General features: G+C 42.4%; 2 protein-coding genes across 2 annotated transcripts; one reads left to right on the top strand and one right to left on the bottom strand.

Moving 5' to 3' along the window:
• Nucleotides 1-60: 60 nt before the first annotated feature.
• xrcc6 (X-ray repair complementing defective repair in Chinese hamster cells 6) lies at nt 61-6639 on the bottom strand. The gene is made up of 13 exons (XM_062526620.1): nt 6506-6639; nt 6175-6250; nt 5967-6079; nt 5596-5737; nt 4696-4947; nt 3795-3981; nt 3275-3461; nt 2553-2721; nt 1588-1749; nt 1170-1299; nt 874-974; nt 612-728; nt 61-434 (listed from the first exon to the last, which is right to left on the bottom strand). Exons 2-13 carry the CDS (start codon nt 6245-6247, stop codon nt 235-237), a joined length of 1833 nt encoding a protein of 610 aa, XP_062382604.1. The 5' UTR covers nt 6248-6250; nt 6506-6639; the 3' UTR covers nt 61-234.
• A 99-nt stretch (nt 6640-6738) lies between these two features.
• Nucleotides 6739-11328, top strand: desi1b (desumoylating isopeptidase 1b). Its single transcript, XM_062526403.1, has 6 exons — nt 6739-7137; nt 7411-7432; nt 7530-7599; nt 7745-7854; nt 8320-8442; nt 8910-11328. Exons 1-6 carry the CDS (start codon nt 7047-7049, stop codon nt 9001-9003), a joined length of 510 nt encoding a protein of 169 aa, XP_062382387.1. The 5' UTR covers nt 6739-7046; the 3' UTR covers nt 9004-11328.
• Nucleotides 11329-20629: the final 9301 nt, after the last annotated feature.

Here is a 20629-nt window from a genome sequence, read left to right as displayed (position 1 = left end):
GAAATACGAGATGGGCTACTACAGTGTGACAATAGTTGGTTAAATAAAACATCACACACATGGGTGTTGGTCATTTTATTATCAGCAGGTATTGCGATGACAAATGTTAACGCTACACCTTTACGCGTTTTGAAACAAACAAACAAAAACATGTAAAATTGGACTTAATTGGACTTAACATACAGTGTTCACCTGTGACCCTAGGACCAGAACCAACTTATCATTTGAGCAGCTTTATTTGGTTATGCTTGCTGTGAGGGCATCAATTAGTTCCTGTTTCTTTGTTCCTGTGGTGCGAACTCCAAAGGCCTTGCAGGCCTCCTTCAGCACAGGAACTGTAAGTTTTCCCAGGGTACCCTTCTCTACATGGGCACGAAGCTCCTCCTGAGACACCTCCACTTTGGGTTTCTTCTCAGCCCCTCCTCCTGCGTCAGCTGTGAAGAGGGTGACGCCAATAAAAAAATCTCAACATGAATCATAGAAATTATTCTTAAACCGTTTTTCACAGTCATTGTACGATAAAGAAAATAATAGGTTTTTTTTTTAATTTTTTTAAAGTAAGGTAAAAGGTCTTTGTGTCTTCATGGGTAAGTTTTGATGGTCATCCTCACCGGTTTTTCGCTTGGCGGCGGGTTTTCCTTCTGGGTTGTAGTCAGCAGGGTAAACAAGATCCTTAAATTCTTGAGCAAGCGGTCCAAGGCGCTCATCCATCATTTCGACTTTTGGCACTGGAGAAAATGACAAATGGCACAAAGAAAACAAGAGCAAGTGCATTTAAAATACAAAGATGGACTGCTGTGGTCGGAGCTCTCCATCATACATGTGGGACTGATTTATTTTAAGTATATTGAAATAATTATGAATACGCCTTACTGGTGAAGTCCTCAATATCTTCTGGCTGCATGAGATCCAGGGCCAAAGCCTCCAAGTTTCTGAAGTGCTTTTGCAGCACTGGATTTTCGAATGCATCACATCTTGAATGAGTAATAGAAAAGGGTATTATTTATCATACATACATTTTAAGAATATTTTGAGTATGTCTACTCATGTTCTCAACAACACTTAACCTCTTTGGGATTCGGAGACAGCTATGGCAGTTCACAGATCAGGTGAACTTGTAACCAAGTTTCAAGTGTAATGGTAGCCAGATGGTATAGTAATGGATCTACCTGTACTTGAAGCGAAGTTTGTGCACAATCTCTTTCATTTTGTCTGTCTGTTCGCCTGTTGCCGTGGGACACTCAGGTACATCCAGGGTGCGTATATCATCAGCATAAGGCAGGAAGATGGCATGGAAACCTGGAGGGAGGCAATGCAATGGGATAATGACAGAGTTAAAGCCATTTGATAACATTTACATCGGACATACTGTACATAATATTGATATAGTGATTTACACTAAACACGTGTGTCAATTTGTAATGGCAATATAACTAGTATGTCTGAGTAATAACATGGTGATAAGTTTTGTCTCAAGTGAAACAATGCAAGATATTATCTTGTAGGCAACCAATCAGAGGTAAAACGACTTGGATTCAAACAGTCATTCTAGCTGCTTTTGTGCATCCCAGAGTGGTGGCATGTTACCTGGGGGAGAGATCTGGGCCTGGCCCTGGTCTAGCTCCTCTCTCTGGGGCACCAGGGCCACAAAGCGAGGTGGGGTGTTCCGTCTGGGGATGTACCGGCACACGGCAAACAGGTTCCTCTCGCTGCAGCGACGCAGCAGAGCTGCAAACACACAGGAGCTTCCTGGAGAGAAAAGTGGAAGAGAAGAAATCGGAGGTATTACAAAGGCAATACAAAATGTGAGATTTATGCCTCCCATATTATTCAAAGGCATTACAAAACATAAGGAAATTAAGACTGTTCAACTCACTTCAAATGAGTTAAACAACATTCTCTTCTACACTTTTAACTGAAGTGGAAAAACTTAATAGGAGGGTGGTGCAAGCTTTGTCATGGCATGGTGCATGTGTAGGTCCTTACTATTGGCTTTTTGTTGAAAACTGAAATACACCCACACTTTTGATGTGAAAGAAGACGGAGCGTTGGATATTACAGGTTGTGACTGTGAAGCAATTTGAACTTGCTGTTGAATACACAACTTCAGAGCGCCACAACAAGCACCAACTTGTGTAATAAGAGACTTTAGTGTTATCAGAGTAAACCTCTAGTAAACCTGACTCAAATAAAAGTGCACAACATTTTGCGAAACTGAACAGAATGAATTTTCTCCCCAATCACTACCGGCTATCCACATCTGGATTACCCTCTGCACTTTTGGGTTGCCCAACCCCACATTTCGGGGCTATTCTGTTTCAAATCTAACTATGAATATGAATATGTTTTATTATAGCATGGTAGTTAACTTAGTTGTTACCAGATTCACATCACAATCACAGGAAAAAATGCCCATCTAACTCACCGATCTGAACCCAGCTCAAACTATTTTTATACTTCTATATGAACCATATTCTATGGTTTATATTACCACCATATTTATTCCACTGATTCTATCCATCTCATAGATCATGTGTGCTTAACAGGCTGACCTGAGACCTGATCCTCCTCGGGGTAGATGAACACGGAAGGCTTGATGTGGTGGTGCACCTTCAGCTTGCTCATGGGCTTGAACCCGATGAGAACCAGACCTGGATCATCAAACTTCTTCATCTCATCCACCTCATCCTTCTCCATCACTATCTGCTTTTGTCCATAGACCTGATGAGAAGATTAAAGACTATCAACAATATCATCGTCATTGTGCCATAAGAGACAAACAAACAACGGAAATATAAAGTGAAATCCTATGGCATACAGTATAACACATTTCATGTCTACACCAGTGGAATGTTTCATCATTCTAAATGGTAACGATTAAAATAACTGGTTTAAAGGTGCTCTTAGCGATGTTAAGCGGTTTCTAAGTTAAAATATTTGTCACATACAGCAAACATCTCCTCACAATCCGCTAGTTGCCTGTCCCCTGAATACACTGTAAAAAATGTGGTATTTTCAGACAGCCCAGGCTCCAAAAACAGCCTAGTGCAGCCTGGACCATTTTCCAACAAGGTGCACGTTCCGGAGAGTTTCAGTTGCACAGGAGGGAAGGTGAGAGAGGAGCGAGCTAGCTCTCTGTTTTGTTTGACCGTCAACAGAAGTGACGTTACCGAACATCGCTTAAAGCACCTTTAAGTAATGCCATTACAAGTTCTCCTGTAACAACACCCAAAATGGACACAAAGGCCTGTTAGTAGAGATAAACAAAAGTTACCTGGGCCCTCTTTGTGTCGCTGGGCAACAGAAGACTACCAGTGTTTGTGTGGAAGAGACGGGTCTTGGTCCGCACAGCTTCATTCGTGTCTCTGTACAGCAGGACAGAGGGGGGCTTGGTGGCAGTCCTTGCCAACACATATACACCCACGGCCAACTTCATACCATCTCCCAAAGAGAATGTAAGCCTGGATAAAAATTGAGAGCCACAAATGGTTTGTAAGCTTCAGAACTATAGCAAACGCTGCAGTGTCCAGCTGTTTTAACATATGCAAACCATTATTGAACATATGTGGTTAATTTCAAACTTAGACTCGTTCTTGAATATTTTTAGCTCTCCGTGCAAAGTTTGTCATTATAAAGTCATTATGAAATCAAAGTCAAAGCCAGGACTGAATACAGCGCTTCCATGGCCAACACAAACACAACATTGTTTAATTTTAGGCTTTACTGAGATAATGAAATATCTACGGGAATAATCTTAGCTACTGTGCAATGCCTTGAAGACATGTCTGACTTGCCTGCATTGGGCTCTCTTCTTCATGTCTTTGGCGCGGACTCTTTTCTGTAGGTCCTCCAGCTTCCCACACGGCTCCAAGTGCAGGCCCAGCTCACTCTCATCCTCAGGAGGGCTCACAATGTCGCAGAAGAACTGGCCGACGTCAAATCCACCTTGCTTTTTCAAGTGCATCAGGTCTATGATCACACCTATGAAAAACAACATATGGTCATTAGCTAGATTATGAAGAGACCCTTGATCGAGGCTGCATCTAGATTCTATTAACTATAGTGGGATTTAGGCTTGAAAGGTAAATACTGTATGGTAGTGGTGAATAGAATAGAATATAGAATAGAATATATACTTTTTTGATCCCGTGAGGGAAATTCAGTTCTCTGCATTTAACCCAATTTCACCGAATTAGTGAACACACAGCACACAGTGAACACACAGTGAGGTGAATCACACAACCCAGAGCAGTGAGCTGCCTGCCCAACCAGCGGCGCTCGGGGAGCAGTGAGGGGTTAGGTGCCTTGCTCAAGGGCACTTCAGCCGTGGTGGACTGGTCGGGGATCGAACCGGCAACCCTCCGGTTACAAGCCCGATGCGCTAACCAGTACACCACGGCTGGTGGTGTGGTAGCTTAGGAACTGTGCTTGTAAGTGCAGTAGCTAAAAGGCTGTGGGCTCAATTCCTGGTTGTCACCATTGTGCCCTTGGGCAAAACACTTACGCAGCAAAATAGATAAAGAAAAAGAAAAAGAAATCAAATAAAATAAATAAACATCAAAACATTCAAACATCCCAAGGTTCCTGAACAGGCTGTAATCAAACCCAAAATGAATGATTGTGCATCTGCCAAATGACATCTTTTCTGCTAGAGCTGAGCCTCAGCAGTGCTTTGCGAGAGAAGAGTGAACCCACCAGTTTCTCTGAGGTCAGAGGCCTTAGTGCGCGCAGTCCTGTCTCGGTTGCCGTCATCGCCGTGAGGGGAGTCTCGGCAGGTGAAGATCATCAGCCGCTTGTGGGAGAGGCGCAGCTTGATGTCACTGTACAGGTTAGAGCAACACCAGAGCGCATCGCCCAGGGACGTCTCCCCACTGCCCATCACCTCAGCAGCCAGCTGGGCACCCTTCTCCCCTCGCAGGTTGTCGATGTCATGAACCCTACGGGCCCCTGAGAAAGCATAAAACAATGTGCATGAGAGACATATAGACATTAAAATAAATAGAGTCGCTGAAAGGAGGAGTAGGCAACAGATTGGTATCATAAACATCTGGGATGCTTAGGAGGTGCTATACTTGTATAGTCTGGGTATCACCATACTAAGCTCAATCTTTTATGGGGAGGCTGCGTTTTGTTTCTACTGCACAAGAGGCGTGATCAGTGGGCATCGTTCAAATGACTCCGTACGCTTGGATAGTCCTTCAACCAATCAGACCGACGATCCGGTGTGTCTTTTGGATAAGCTAGTTTCTGATTGGAGCCAAAGGTTCTGGCAGGGAACAGAGGAGATAGATGTGCAGGTTTCCAGCCTGAGCTGCCGGGCGAAATCCAAATTTGCCGGAAGTTCAGGCAAGGTTCACTCAGCCTAATAGTTTTAGTCTGAGGGCAGTGACTTGCAATCCTGCTCATCACACCTCTGACCTGCCAGTCCTTCACCTTTCTCTGCTTGTTCAGTTAGTAACTTAACATGATAGCTAATCAAGACCATTACAATTCCAGTGTCTTCAACCAGGTGTGTGAGCAGAGATGGACAGAACATGTACAGTGCAGAGGACCTTCCAGGACAGGATGGAGAAGTCTCATTTGAGGGTTCCTTACCTGGTGAGTCCAGGTCGTGGTAGATGTAAACATGCTTAAAGGACTCTCTGGGGTTTTTGCACTTCTTTGTGCCATAGAACACCAGTGCTACCAGGTCTCGATCGCTGCTGATGATCTTACTCATGTAGACACTTCGCACACACTTAGAGAAAAAGGGAAAACAGATGGTTGATGACAATAAAGTAGCCTAGCCTATGACAACTAAACAAACATGCCTTTATATACAACAAATCACAAAGTAAGAAAGATCATATCATTGAGAACAATGGAGAAAGATAAAGAGAACAGAAATGCCTTGGCCTGTAGAAGCATTACAGTTACAGCCGCGGGAATAACCTTTACCAAACCCCACTTCAACTCGTGTCATATACCTCCATTGTCATGTCAAAGTTGGAAAGTTCTCCATCCTCCCCCTTTATAAACATCTCTTTGGACGCGTCCACCAGGAAGACAAGGCTGTCACGCCCAGTGTTTTTATAATCGACTGGGAAAAAAGAAAAGTTAATGATGTTATACTTGCCTTGAAAACCATCACGGTTACACTTTATTGTTATAACGGCTTCCATATGAACAACATACCTGCGCCCTCATCGCCTTCCTCTTGTTCCACCTCCTCATCCTCATTCCGATAATATGCGTTCCATTCAGCCATTGGCTACAAGTGCAGAGAAGTTGTCAGAAGAAAAACATAATGCATGAATGTATCCATTCGTTTCATAGCAAACGTTAAGGGATGCAATAACACTGTAGTTTTCTGCTGTAGTTAATGTCGCGACACCTAATTGAGCTAGCCAATGAGAGGACTAACTTTTGATTTGCCAGCACAAACTTAGCAAGAAGGTGCAGCGAAATGTATGCATGGAATTCACAATATGGTCATTCTCACAATCTGACGATGTATGACACATACCTCAAGCCTGGGATAGCATTAACAATCTGACAATCTACGATAGTTAAACAATTGTCTCACTGGTAAACATAACAAGACTTGAACAGCTTCTTCCTCCAGTGAATGAGCGCGAAGACTTCTTCGTTGGTGTGTCAAACGTCAAAGAGAAAATCATCGCCGCCTAGAGGCGCTTATAACTTCCTGTTTGGAAACCAGGGCCCGTGCAAGTAATTTTGTAAACACCCGGCGTTTGAGTCACTGTGACACAGCACTGGCTACATCTACATCAGATGATAACTATATGGGATACATTGTATCATTTTTAAATACTTCCTCGTGTACTTGGATAAATAGATAGATTAGAGTCGTGACGTTACTGAAGTGATTACGTCTCTATTGTCTTATTTTCTTAAACCTAATCGTATCACAAATGTTTGTACGCTTCTACATTAGATAGCAAAAGTTTATTGCATTGCTATTGCTGCTACGTTAGCTAGTAAGCTAGTTTCCCTCTTCAGATTGGTATCGTTGGACAACGTTTTGTAAGTTGACATACAGTAAAATGGACCAGGAAAACACAAGTTTCAGTGTTAAACTGCACATCTATGACCTGTCTAAAGGAATGGCCCGTCAACTCAGTCCAGCGATGTTGGGTAAGTGTAAGTGGTGGTGGGTAAGTTTTGTTTTGGGCATAAAAGTATTCGTTTTTGTTAAATCTATTTCACAATATTGTGTGATTTGCTTGTTCAAGTTAGGCTATAACAAGACAACAAATGGCTTCTGTCTTCGCTAATCCCACCTTTGAAGATAGCTGACTAGCATTGTCACATAGCTTATCAGAAAGTTAAAGGCACACTTTCTGCTTGGTCATTTTGTGTTTTGATGATTAGTGGCAAGTATTAACTCTTCATCTGTTTTATGTACAGGAAAACAACTGGACGGGATATGGTAAGTAGACATTGTATACATGAGAGAGACAGATTTGGCACTTCACAAGTGTGACATTTAAGAAGGAGCAAGAGGGTGAATTGTATTTACTTCTCAGGCACACAGCAATTGTGATCCACGGAGAGGAGTTTTTCTATGGAGGACAAGGCATCGCCAGTTGTCCACCAGTAAGGGGCATTCATTTGTCAAAGTAAACCACAGAGTGGGCCATTTCCCTCAAATATGTAGACTACATGTGATGGTTTGATGCAGTCAAACCAAGAGTATGGAGTGGAATGTGGAAATGCCTGATCTGTTTTTTTTCCTTTATAGGGTGGTACATTTCTGGGTCAGCCTGATTCTATTGTGGATTTAGGAGAGACAGAAGTGACTGATGATATCTTCATGAACTACCTGACAAGTCTTGGGGAATCTACTTATAGGTGAGTCTGCCAATTGTTTGTGATAATATTGAGCTGAATTTCTGCAGCTCTGTGGGTGTTTTTGTCTCTGTAGGTTAACAGAAAAACAAGCAAAAAAGACATTGTGTCTTTCAACATAATGCATTTTGCAACTCAGACTTTTAGACCTAATGACATAGGCCACCATTCTAGAGGCTGGTGATGTCCCCCTGGAGGTCTTTACATAACATTGCTGTTTTTATAACAATTTCATTTTTTCGGTTCTAGCACAATCCACAATAAAAGACACACTTAAAGCAACTGAAAGAATATCTTTGGAAAAGGAACAACTTGTGGACACCTTTTAAATTTTAGACTTGTCATGTAGTTGTCTTCAGTCTTTCCTCCATTTATTTTTTTGTCATTGATTCACGCAAATGACATGGATATAGAATACACATCAGAAAGCATCCTAGTGAGTCCTCCTGCCTGTCTCTCTCATCACAGCGGAGAGAACTACAAACTGTTTGAGCACAACTGCAACACCTTCAGCAATGAAGTGGCCCAGTTTCTTACCGGCCGCAAGATCCCGTCCTACATCACGGACCTTCCGTCTGAAGTTCTCTCCACGTGAGTCATCTCGCTGAGTGCTTGTAGTCACCGCCTACAGCATTGTGCAATTTCTGTTTGTGTGCGACAGGAACGCAGCCGATTAAAGAGGATTTTGAATTGTAGAATCACATGTCATTACTAATAATCTGATGGAAATTAGAAAGTAGAGTGACCCCCACCCCCATCCTTCATTCAGTTCAGTTTTCATTCAGGAAATAGAGAGTAGAGGAGAACAAACCCTCCACCAAATATGTAATGCATATTGTAGATAATTTAAGGAGCACTTGTTTTCAGGCAATACCAACAATAGTAGGAGTATATAGAAGTGATTTCATGTGCCCTCAGGGAATACACCTAAAAATCATCAGACCTTCAAAATTTCAGGCATACATCAGAGAATGTATTATTTGTAAGTATGTTCAGTATATTCTGTAAACACCGACTGGCTGCTTTGTGGGTAATCTCTCCTCTCCTTAACCCTGCAGGCCCTTTGGTCAAGCACTGCGCCCTCTCCTGGACTCAGTGGCCATCGCTCCACCCGGGAGCAACCCCATCAACGGGCACTACGGACAGCGGTAGAGGGCGGGTACGCGGGGGTACGAGGAGAGCGCCCACAGCTCTGATCCGTCAACAGTGTCCACTCAGCAGAGTGAGTGATGTCGCTCTCGCCAACCAGCAGCCTGACCAAAACCTGTCCTACACCCTCGATACTTCTTTTTGTCTTTTTAAAACTTTACCACTGTTTTAAAATAAATGAAACTGATTGTATTAACTCACTGGGTAGAGTAGAAGTCATATTTGCTACTTTTTGACCAGCAGGCTTAAGCCAAACAGTACTGTAACCATACTGTCGTCTGCCATGCTGTTATTGTAATTCTATTCACATTCACGAGGAGATACTGAAGCTGACCTGTAGGCACTTCTTCAGGACGGGGCCAAAGTGCAACTCTCTGTCTCCACTCACAACTCTCATTGTTTGTTTAGATTAAAACACGTCAATCGTGCAGACCACATTACTGTGAAAAAGCAGGGGAAATTTCCCAAATCCTCTAAAATGCATTTGGGAGATTTTAGTTGTATCACCTAGAAGTACTAGCAGATTTATTATTTTTAGTAAACTGCTTGAATGAAACATTGACAAGCAGCATTCCCTCACCCTTGCCTTTCCTGTCCAGTGGAGACATAGCCAAGACCATGGACCAAGACTGTCCATTGTGTTTTTTTGTTGAGTTAAATCAGTGGTTCCCCATGGGGATTTAAGCCCCTTTAACCTAGCAAAATAGTAACGTTACAATTTTTGCTTTTTGGTTCTACAGTACATTTCCCGCCCTGGTCCGCTGGATCAGATGTTATTTTAAATTCATATATTGGTCTGTTTATGATGTGTCGTCTCGATTCCCCATTAGTAGGGCCTGCCCCACACTTTGAGAACCACTGATTTAAAGTGACACAGAAATGCAGGACCAGCCCTTCTCTATACCTCAGTCTGAGTGTGTCTGGTGTGGTCGCTCCTTGCTGCAACGCATTTTTGGAAAGAACCATCAGGTCAGAGCTGTGTAGTCTTCCTCTCTTCTCCACAGCTACTGTCTGTCAACCATATCCGATTCATTTAGTTTAATCCGTTCTCATGTACCTTACCATTTATAATCATTGTTATGTGTCTTTTTTGTTCTCTTGTCACCTGTATCCCATGTCCCACTCTAAAAGACCGAAAAGATAGCTGGAAGTTGAAAGTTAACGTATCAAGAGGAAAGTGAGTGAGTTTTGAGGATTTTAGGAGATATGTATTATCATACATTTAATGCCAAGGAATATCAGGAATTTGGTGGTTTCTGTGACAAAGCCATGCTCTACACTAGCAAACACTGAGGACGCCAAAAACAGGGAGACCAGAATGGCAGAGTAGTGTTTCTGAACCATATTGTTCACATGAACCATGTGAACAATATGGTCTCATGAGCTTATGAGCCATACAAATTGAATCGCTTGTAATGTCACTGAAAGGGTTGCCATGCAATGGATTTGTTGTAAGAGACAATATTATTATATAAGCTCAATATATATTAAACTTGTCTCCTTTACACCCGCTTACCAATGTCTTCCAATATTATCATGATTTGTTGTTGTGGGTTATTTCCTGGATTTAGTATGTTCTTGCATTTTAGTTCTCTATAGATAATATAGAGAAGCACTCCACAGGGACTTTCTACCTGGGAATTTTAACGGATGTGGTTATTGACCATTAGTTTTACAGAGTGGCAGTAAAGTTAGAAAAGAAAAATTGTTCGGAGACAGACATTCTTTATGGTGGACAAGAGCCATGCGGTCTAACTCGAATTACTTAAAATTGGATCAATGTCGGCAACATTATTGCCTTATGTAAGCTCAATTTACAAACTTAGCATGTACAAATGAGATTAATTCGTTTTAAATTCAAAATGACTATTTAATATATTTACATTTATGTTTAAGGATTTAATCTGTTCATCCTGTGTCACATTGAATGCGCCACTATAACATGCCATAATATGTTGCATACTTCATGAACAGCGGTTTAATTTTCATGCTGTGTGGTTATAGTTAAAATTTATTGTAATTTATTTAAGGAAGGATTAATGTTTTTTTTCCACCTGACTTTACTTAAACTTGACTTTCTGAATGTTTAAACTTTGTAATACAGAAGTGTATTATTATTATATTATGAAATTCTATTATCAGTATCTATCTCATATTTGACTACATTTCTATCTCAGACAGTGATAACCTTGATACCTTACCTCTTCCTTTGATGTTGCCGTGAAGAGTGCCTCTGTTTTCATTTTTAAACAAACCGTTTTACTAATGTTGGGTTATGTCTATTTATCCCTCCACTACTGATACTGAAAATAAATACTCCAAGCCAAAGTTCAGTGTGCCAATTATTCATAGGTACTTCGGTGTGCCAGTCATCTCTTTGTTTTATTAGAGTAGAATTGAGCAATCATTGGTGCATAGAGATATGGCAGAATGGTGGGAATATGGTGAAATGTTTGGTTCTGAGCTGTGTCCTGTGCAAAAGGGACATTCAACATCCAAAGACAACACAAAACCTAAGGAAACGCCAATTCCTACTAGTATAAACCACAAGGCCCAGAGGAAAGACCTAAATAATAAAATCATTGAAGTATGTTCAGTGGGAAACACAACGGCTTTGTTGCAGGATAATTGTATTCAGTTTCTACTTTTAAACCCTACAATGCCCCCTCTGTCCATTCGTGGGTGGGTGTCGACAAGAGGGATTTAGAAAACAAATCCAGGACAAACTATTTAAGTTCCCCTTTATGTTTACTTTCAAGGAAGTGAGACTAGACTTTGGGTACAGAAGGCCTCCAACAGGTCTGTCACTACCCCACCCACATGGGGACAGAGTACAAAGAGTGACCACCAGGTGGTGCAGGTGATCTACTTTAGATTACTCTAGATTAGCCAGTCATCGTAAGCAGTGATGGTTCATGCACAAGCAGTTTGACTGGCACTGCACTTTATTACAAAGGGCAGCTATTCTGCTTTAATTGTTTGTTGCCATTTCATCATAAAAGATTTCTTGGGGCGGTGAAACAGAATAGTAAGGCGAGGCACCAACCAAGGGTTGAAATACAAGGACATGATTCCTGGTCACCCTGAGACCTGGTGTATGATGTGCTGGTGGTGAATTCTTTTGTTTTCTAACTAACTAAATGACTCTACAAATGAGTTAAGAGCATAATGGGGTGCAAAATAATATGTCAGAACAGAGAGAAAAGACAACAAACCTTTTTTTTTAAATTATTATTGCTGTCGTCAAAGACATCCTGCCTGGACAGAACAGGCTGTTTTCGCCACCAAACTACTGTAGGGCCCAAATCTTGATAAGAAAAGTATAATTCTGGAAATGCTTTCACAGGGAAAGTAAACTATAAGTAAGTTGTTACTGTGTTATAATACTACAAAGAATATACCTACCTCCTACATTCTGACTTCATACACCATCTGCATATAAAAAGAATAACAAAGTATTGTCAGCCCACACAAACACATGCATACACACAGACACAGACACACAGACACACACACACACACACACACACACACACACACACGTACACTTTCAGAGCATTGCTGATAAATTGCATCACCGCCGCCACATGCTATTTCCTCTCCCATTGGCCTTGCACAACAGATCAGCAGAATCGAGCTCTTCATTTATAGCTCCTAAGAACTCAGTCGCTTCCTCCTGGGACAGACACATCTAAGCCTGTTTGGCCACATTCATACCAACGTATCCAACTAAACATGCTAATGCCACTTTAATTGGTTGTCTTTCCATTACATGAACCAGTAATGATCTGCCGTAACACGTCTTGAAATGACATTCAGATACCCCCTCAGCTCTATTGTGGGTTTAAATTAAACCCGCTTGTGTGTACAAAGAAACTGCCTTGCCATTTAGAGGACAAACGTATCTGCCAGGCAACTTGTCACAGCTCTGTGTTCAATGGCGCCATCCACATGTCACTTATGGCTAGAACCACAAGCTGCACGCACAAAAGGCCTCACTGGGAGATAAATCTGCAGGCCACGCCACTAATTAACTACTCGCATTTACGGAATCAAAACAGGAGGACATGGCTACCCCTCTCATGTGCGTTCATACACACGCACGCACGCACGCACGCACACACACACACACACACACACGCATGCACCATGTTAAGCCTCACATGCTTCAGTCACATATGGATAATGGGCTCGTAGAGTATAATTTCAAGTGTATAAGAGAATGTGGGGGCAGATGAAGTGAGAGAAGTTGAGAGGTTTAGGGCCCGACTCAAAGTTTTCATTGTTATCTTTCCTCCCCACTGCACAAAAATCTGTGCATCCATTCCCAGGCAGGTCACTGTTGCACACATACAATGAGTGTAGGTATAAGTAAGCACTGATAGAACAAGAATATGACAGGAATCTGGAAACTCTGGAGTAGAAGAGTGTGAAATCTATACCATGGTCCTCTATTTCCATGTAGCCTATTTCTAGCACACTAGAACTCATAAAAGATATCTGCTATGAACGATTGTAAAAGTAAACATGACTAAGAGGAATGGGGAAAAATGATCTCAAAATAATAAACAGTCCTATTAGTTGGCCTTATGAGACTTTGAGCTGACACTAGTCCTTCACAGTTGGACCTATATCAGGCAGTGACTAAGGTTGACATTTATTCAATTTCTCACATTGTATGACAGATGGAGAATAGTTTTTTTTAAGATAAAAAAAATGCATCATATGTTTGCTTAAAAAGCAATCATCAGTTGAAAATATTTTGCCCAGGCGGGTAACCAGCCAGATCTGAGTCATTTTCAGCAGCAGTGCTGAGGCTAACTGGCTTGCCCTGGGCGTGAGAAGTGGTGAGTGGTCCCTATTAATTGAGATGGGACAGGGGTAGTTTTTCTACCCTGCCAACAATTGACCCATTACGCAAGTGTGTTTTAGAATATGGCTGTTCTGTGGTTACGTTTGGGTTATGCAATGCTCTAGTGATAGCCATCCGTAGATCTTTTTTCGTTCTTAATAGAGTGCATGAGCATTGGGGGGGAGGGGTGGTTGCAATTTGAGCACATTCCCACACACAAAAAAAAAGCATATTGTGGAGGAGAGACTGCCCAGCCAGGGGGAAAATAGTGACTCCTGGTCACTCAGTTGGGGGAAGGGGTGAGCAGTACAGCGCAGCCCAGCACTAATGACGCTGAACAGTAATGTAAGATCTGACCCATGCACTGGCATTTCGAATGGCGTTTGTGATGGAGCATATACATTGGCAATTGTCAGTTGATAGTTGAACGTTGACATGAGAACACAAGAACTCATCTTCAGTGTTCAGTGGGCTATCAAGATGACTTGTGGGTTTATTTTAGTGTTTGACTGACCGTTCGCTCTATTGGCACTGAGAGAACTGACTGACTGTGGCTGTGCTGACAGTGTAGACCTAACCGGCGGAGACAGCAGCTTCTCCAAGTGTTCCCCAAGCTCAGGAATTAACACAACGGAAGGACAGTAAACTCTGACAAAGATGGGCTGAGAAAGTTTGGAGTTAATTACGTGAATTAGTGGTCACTTTGTGATAGCAGTCATGAGTTTAATCTAGAAGAGTGTCTTGTGAAAGACTTACACTCGAGTGGTATGAATGATACACCTACACAGAAACACTTATACAGTATAAATATCATAGCATCAAAACATCACTTGCTTTGAGGCATTTCAAATATATGTTGATGTCAATGAACTGTTTTTTTTTACTCCTTGTTTGTCTTATAGATTATGTTATTTGACGAGTTGCAACAATAGTGAAAATTTGACAGTCTGGAATTTATTAACTTTAATTGAAATATTTAGATGCAGTTGAGAATATAGGAGAAAAAAGATTGATGTTTGCTCACTGCAATCAAGTTTTACTGCAACATCTGGTCCTCATCCAAGGGAAGTTTAGGACTCAGCAACCGTGCCCTGCGTTCAAGAGAAACATGCATTGCATCCAAAGCACAAAATCAAAACGTTAATCAATATGCAGGTTTTTCATCTCAACTCAACGACACGAGGCTGAAATTCATGTCGGAATTTATCATCCACAACCTCATTTCAGGCCATTTACATCTGGCATTAAAATCTATTTCATATAAATATTCAACCCATAGGCATAAAATATGATGGGATGGGGGTGGTCATGACCCCCCCACCCCACCCCAATAATCAAAACTGGCGAAAATGTGGTTTATGGTTAATGAATGCATAGAGAATTAGGACACTGCAGATTGAGCTTACTCATGGTTTCGCTAGTTTTGTCAAATTAATCCTGACTGGCTAAATGCATGATAAGAGGAAGAGTATTCTCTGAACTGTCTTATTATCAGTTGTCTCTGTTGAATCTAATTGTGTATGTCTTCAGATTTCATGAAGGTCCATGAAGATTCAACTTAAAATTCAGGCCATTCATTTTCTTACACACATATATATGTTTTTTCCTACCTCTTGGAATAGCTACACGGTAAGTGGCATGTTATTAACGTGTCTAAGTACTGTCTTGGTGTCGATATCATTAACAGCACTATACTTACAGCAACATATCAGTGAGCATTGTGTAAGAGAAGCTGCAAGCGAAGAGCACTAAAATGCCACTGCTGTCCAGAACATTTATTCTGGAAACACTGAGAGCACAGGCAGTGCGTACCTTTAATGTAGCGTGACATGGGAGGGCCCGTGAGTGTTAACTACAAGGATGATGCTTGCTTCGCTTTAACGGTGTATTTTTGGAGTTTTGTTGGGGAGAAAGCTTTATTTAAGTGAGCGTCAACTAACCATGGGATGACGGAGTTTACTGGGTGGGAAGGTTGCTGTATTTACACTGGAGTGAGTTTGGCATGAGGAGAAGAAATGTTTTGACTCTGGGTAGTTAACTAGCAAGGAAATTAAGGGAGTTTGGCACATGCCTCCATCTCTGCCCACACCAGCTCAGTGACTGGCATGTGTGCAGAGGAGCTGGACAGGGAAAACACAAGTTTAGCTTTGTAAACAAAAATATCATCATGAAGTTCATTAGAAGTATGCGTGTGTGAGAGAACTAATTCCTCTGTCTACTATCATTATGTCGAAGCATATATTTGCTCCAATGGTTGAATGAGTAAAGCACTGATTTATTAGGAAGAGATTATCACTCATTAGGTTTTTAGGCACCTTGTCAAACAGGGGTGTGCTAGATAAATAAAAGCATAGCAGCACTAACAGTATTTTCTGAGTACAAAGATAAATCCCCCTTTCATGTTCTTTTGTGTTGTGCATCAGAGTTTTGATCTGTATAGCTTTTAAATCTCTCAAAACATCTGATGTTATTTCTTTCATTATCGCTACATTTAACATCCAGGATAGAAGCAAAATCCCGATCTGGCTTGAATGCTGACCAGTTCCGGAGTCACTCTCTATTAGGGATGCGCAGGCCTTTCTTATAATTGGGTGTTATATTGTTAATTTTAACATGTATCAGAACCAGAGATGAGTGTGATTAGACTGAGTCAAGCTCAATACATGCCAAGCACTCAGCGTGGAGATAATGCCTGTAATGATGCTCCTCCACCACTGCGGCTAATCTGACCAGTCAAGATCCCACTTATCACAGAGTGCGCCTGAACCCGGGGGCTGCGAGCGTGTTCGGGAAGATCTCTCCTCATTAAGGGCTGATTATCATTCCCAGACTCGCTCCTCGGGCCCTCGGTAACTAACATACGTGAGCTGGGAGAGAGCAGGACAGCTGTGGGGGGGGGCTCGGGCTCGGGGGGGGGGGGGGGGGGGGGGGCGCTTTGTGGTTTGCGGGAGTCTCCCCAGCCTGCTGAGTATAGCTCATCGGTGGGCTTGCTATGGGAGTTGGCTTACACCCTGGTTCGCCTGCTTTCCTCCCCCTGGAAAGAAATCGGCGGGCCCCAGTCGTGGCGCGACTGGCTGGGGCATCTGCACCGCAAGCCGGCGACCCGGGTTCGATTCCCGCCCCGTGGTCCTTTCCGGATCCCACCCTACTCTCTCTCCCACTCGTTTCCTGTCACCCTACACTGTCCTATCTGATTAAAGGCATAAATAAAAGCCCAAAAAAATATCTTAAAAAAAAAAAAAAAAAAGAAAGGAATCGGCGGCCTTGGCTGAGCCAGACGCAGGCCAGATGTGGGCCGGATTCATGGTCAGGGTTGGCCCATGCTGCTCTCAGTACTAGAACCACCACATCCACCACCCGGTCTACCAAGTCAATGCCATCCTCACATTTGCCCATTCCTGTTGGTCACTTCACAGTTCAGCCAATGAGATCCAACTCATTGTTGTCAAAAAAATAAACAATGTTTCAGCTCATCAACTAAAAATAGCATCAATTACATTTATTCATTTAGCAGACCCTGTTGTCCAAAGTGAGTTACTTATGTCAATTATCATACAATTCAAGGGATTACACTGTCCCTGGAGCGACGTGGTGTTAAGTGCTGAAGGGCAAAACCAGGGGAAAAGTCGGGAATAAAAGCATGCTAGCCTAGCTCCTTAACCTACACTACCACCGCCAATTAGCTATTAAAGCGAATTACGGAAGTGCTCCAAACACTGAATGTTGATTAGAATCTATGCTGGGGCAAGAAATAGCATGGGGTTATACGGAGATGCCGCCAAAATATGGTGATGCCCTCTGGTGACCTCTGTGTTGTAACCTTAGATGTGGGAGGGAGGCTTTGCCTCTGCTATAGGCAACCTCCTCCACTGCAGCCCCGTGGCTTGGGGGACTCTGACTGTGCTCTCAAGCTTCCGGAGCCCCCCCACTTTTGCTGTCTCTCCAAACCTCCACTGGGACTTGAAATTCTTTTGAAATTCCTCTCCCCCCACCACAAGGCGTAGTGAACCACTCATCAGCCCTGCAAGGGAAACCCAGTAGCAAGGATGGCAAGGGCGAAGAAACAGGTCATTTTCTGGGGGGCTGAATATTAAATCAGCACACTTGACAACATATTTTGGTAAAACAGAAGGAGAAGGAGAGGAGCCTGTTTGTGTATCTGTGTAAATGAATGAAGATCTGTTGTGGAGAATACTGAATGACACCAAACAATTTTCGGGTATCTTTCCCTCTAATTGTCTGGGCCACAAAGGGTCCATTTTGTTTGCAGAGGGACAGAGTGGCAAATCAAAGAGCTTGAACGTGAAGGAAGCAAGAGCTGAATGTTCCACAGTAGCAATGCCAGTGCCATGCTTTACATTGACATTATCGTACTGTATGAAGAAACCAATAACAGGGAGGCACAAAAATAGCTGCGCAGACCCCATTAAAATGAACTAATCCATCTGCCAGTCCTGTACAGCTCTAATTACCATGCCGAGCTCTTGCATGAGGAAACAAAGGGATTCAAAATTAGATTTTATTTGTGAGGTTGGTAAATTGCTCTTTGATGGTTTTGGAATGCAACGGCTCAGGGATTTGATGTTCGACAGCAGCTTCGAATGTAAGGTCATTTCCAGTATCTTCAAAGTTGTGTTGACCTATTCATTCCTCCAGTGTGGATGGCTACGGTCAATATACGAGCAGATGTTTGATCAACTCTCTGTATGTTGGAGGAGAGTGGACAAGTGAAAACTTCTAGGATTTTCAAAAAAGAACATGGCAGCCAATGGGACTGACATGGATTTGGCTTGCCACTAGTAAATACACTCTTTCCCAAAGACAAATCTTTGGTAGACAAATCTTTGCCTGTGTAAAATAAATGAGTTTTTAATTCGGCCCTGCCTGTCAAATGTCTTTTCCAGCTCAATCCCTCTGCTTTTGCCACCATCACACACGTCCTCCAGTCCTCTAATCCCTTGTTTCCTCTTCTCCTCATTCTGCCATCCCTCTATCCCTCTCTCCACCCTAGCGTGTGCGTCTGCGCCTGTTCTCCCTTCTCCTTCCATCTACTCACGTCCAAATCTCTTTCGAAGCCACCTCTCAAGCCCACCCCCCCCCCCCCCACTCCTCCCCCAGGTTTCCAGAAGCTTCTAAACAAAAAGATTAAGTAGGACTCTGACAAGGCCCATTGCAAATCAATTCCTGCCGAACGGCTACCGGTCTGAATCATCCACTCTAAATAAATCACTATTTTTAAATCAGGTTTGGGGGGCCTCTGCTTCTTTGTTACTGTCACCACCATCTACTGTACCATTACCCTCCCTTCACTTAATTCTCTCGCTCCTGCTGCCTCTGTTCCTGACCTCTACTCTCCTTCACCTTCTCTCTCTCCGTCTGTCTCTCTCTCTCACACACTCTCTCCCTCTCTCTCTGTGCGTGAAGCCTGAAGTCATATTACACATGGTTGGCTCAAAGTGGCCGCTTTTAAACAAATCCCACCACACTTTGAAAGTCAATGAAAGGGAGCAAGACATGTTAATTTGGTTACCTGTAGTCAATGACTTTGCTACGAACTCCCGCAAAATGACTCTGACCCAATTTCCTTGAAAAGGGACCCTCAGTACCAGACCATTGAGCAAGTCAAGACCTACAGTAACTGATTCTTTGCTAGTTCAACCTAGTTCAGTGCTAGTGGAGCTATTACTGATCAGCATTGACAAATACAGTATGTGACAGGAGGTATGAGAGAGATAAAGTATTTGAAGTGGAATGGACATTTTGAAGTGTGGTGGTGAGTGTGTTGAGAAAGATGGTCTCTCTCTCTCTCTCTCTCTCTCTCTCTCTCTGTGCGTTACATGAGTCAGCTCTCCATCTCTTTTTTTTCCACTGGGGTAACATTATTGTTTTTCTTTCAAGCTTATCCCACAAGGCAGCTCAGGTTTGAAGTGCTATAGCAAACGCGAGCTATCCATTCCATGCTTGTTATTCTGATTATTCCTGAGACTTCAAAATAGCAGAGACAAAAAACACAGCTTACAGTATTTTTAGATGTTGGATTTTGGAGGGAAAAGAGGGAGAGGAGATGAACCCAGAGTTGGGTGAAATTTGTGAGGGAGGCAAAACTCTCAGGAGAGCAATGGATGCATCTAGTTGAACGATTGTACCCATACCCAAAACACAAACATGTAAGAGGTTATACATAAATACACATATATGTAAGAGGATATTATACATACATGATGGTTAAAACATTTCCCTGTTGGAACGACTTTGTTAAAGAAGTTGGGTAGAAATGGTGAGAATAAAGGGGGCATAAGGCTCATCTTCACTTGTAATGTCAGCCATGACCTCTGCAGGGACAACCTGTTCCGCATGCATTTCATTAAAGACTTCAAATAGATTCGTACAGTGCTGTCGTCACATGTTTTCAAAGCTTCTTTACATGGACTTTAAGTCCCAGCCTCAAAAGCTCTATTCATGTCTTATACTACACTTGTCATGTTGGTTGACAGCAAAAGTATCTCAGCATGCGGAAAGTAGCACTTTTCATGTGTTGGATTTACCTGTATTTTGATTTCACAGTAGTTTATATTTTTTTGGTATTAAAGTGTGTTTTTGTGTGTATTGCGTGGTATGAATTGCACAATAATCATGTGATGCACATAGTGACAAACCCGTCAAATCAATACAGTCCAGTGATCCAGATCTCACATTGACGCTTGCAATTACCCTGTAGGACAAACACCATTACTTTGTAAAAGTATACCAGAAAAGTGCTGGATCAATCCCATCAAT

This window comes from Sardina pilchardus, chromosome 22 (assembly GCF_963854185.1).
Source record: "Sardina pilchardus chromosome 22, fSarPil1.1, whole genome shotgun sequence".
NCBI lineage: Eukaryota > Metazoa > Chordata > Actinopteri > Clupeiformes > Clupeidae > Sardina > Sardina pilchardus.
This window is presented reverse-complemented; position numbering and strand designations above follow the sequence as displayed.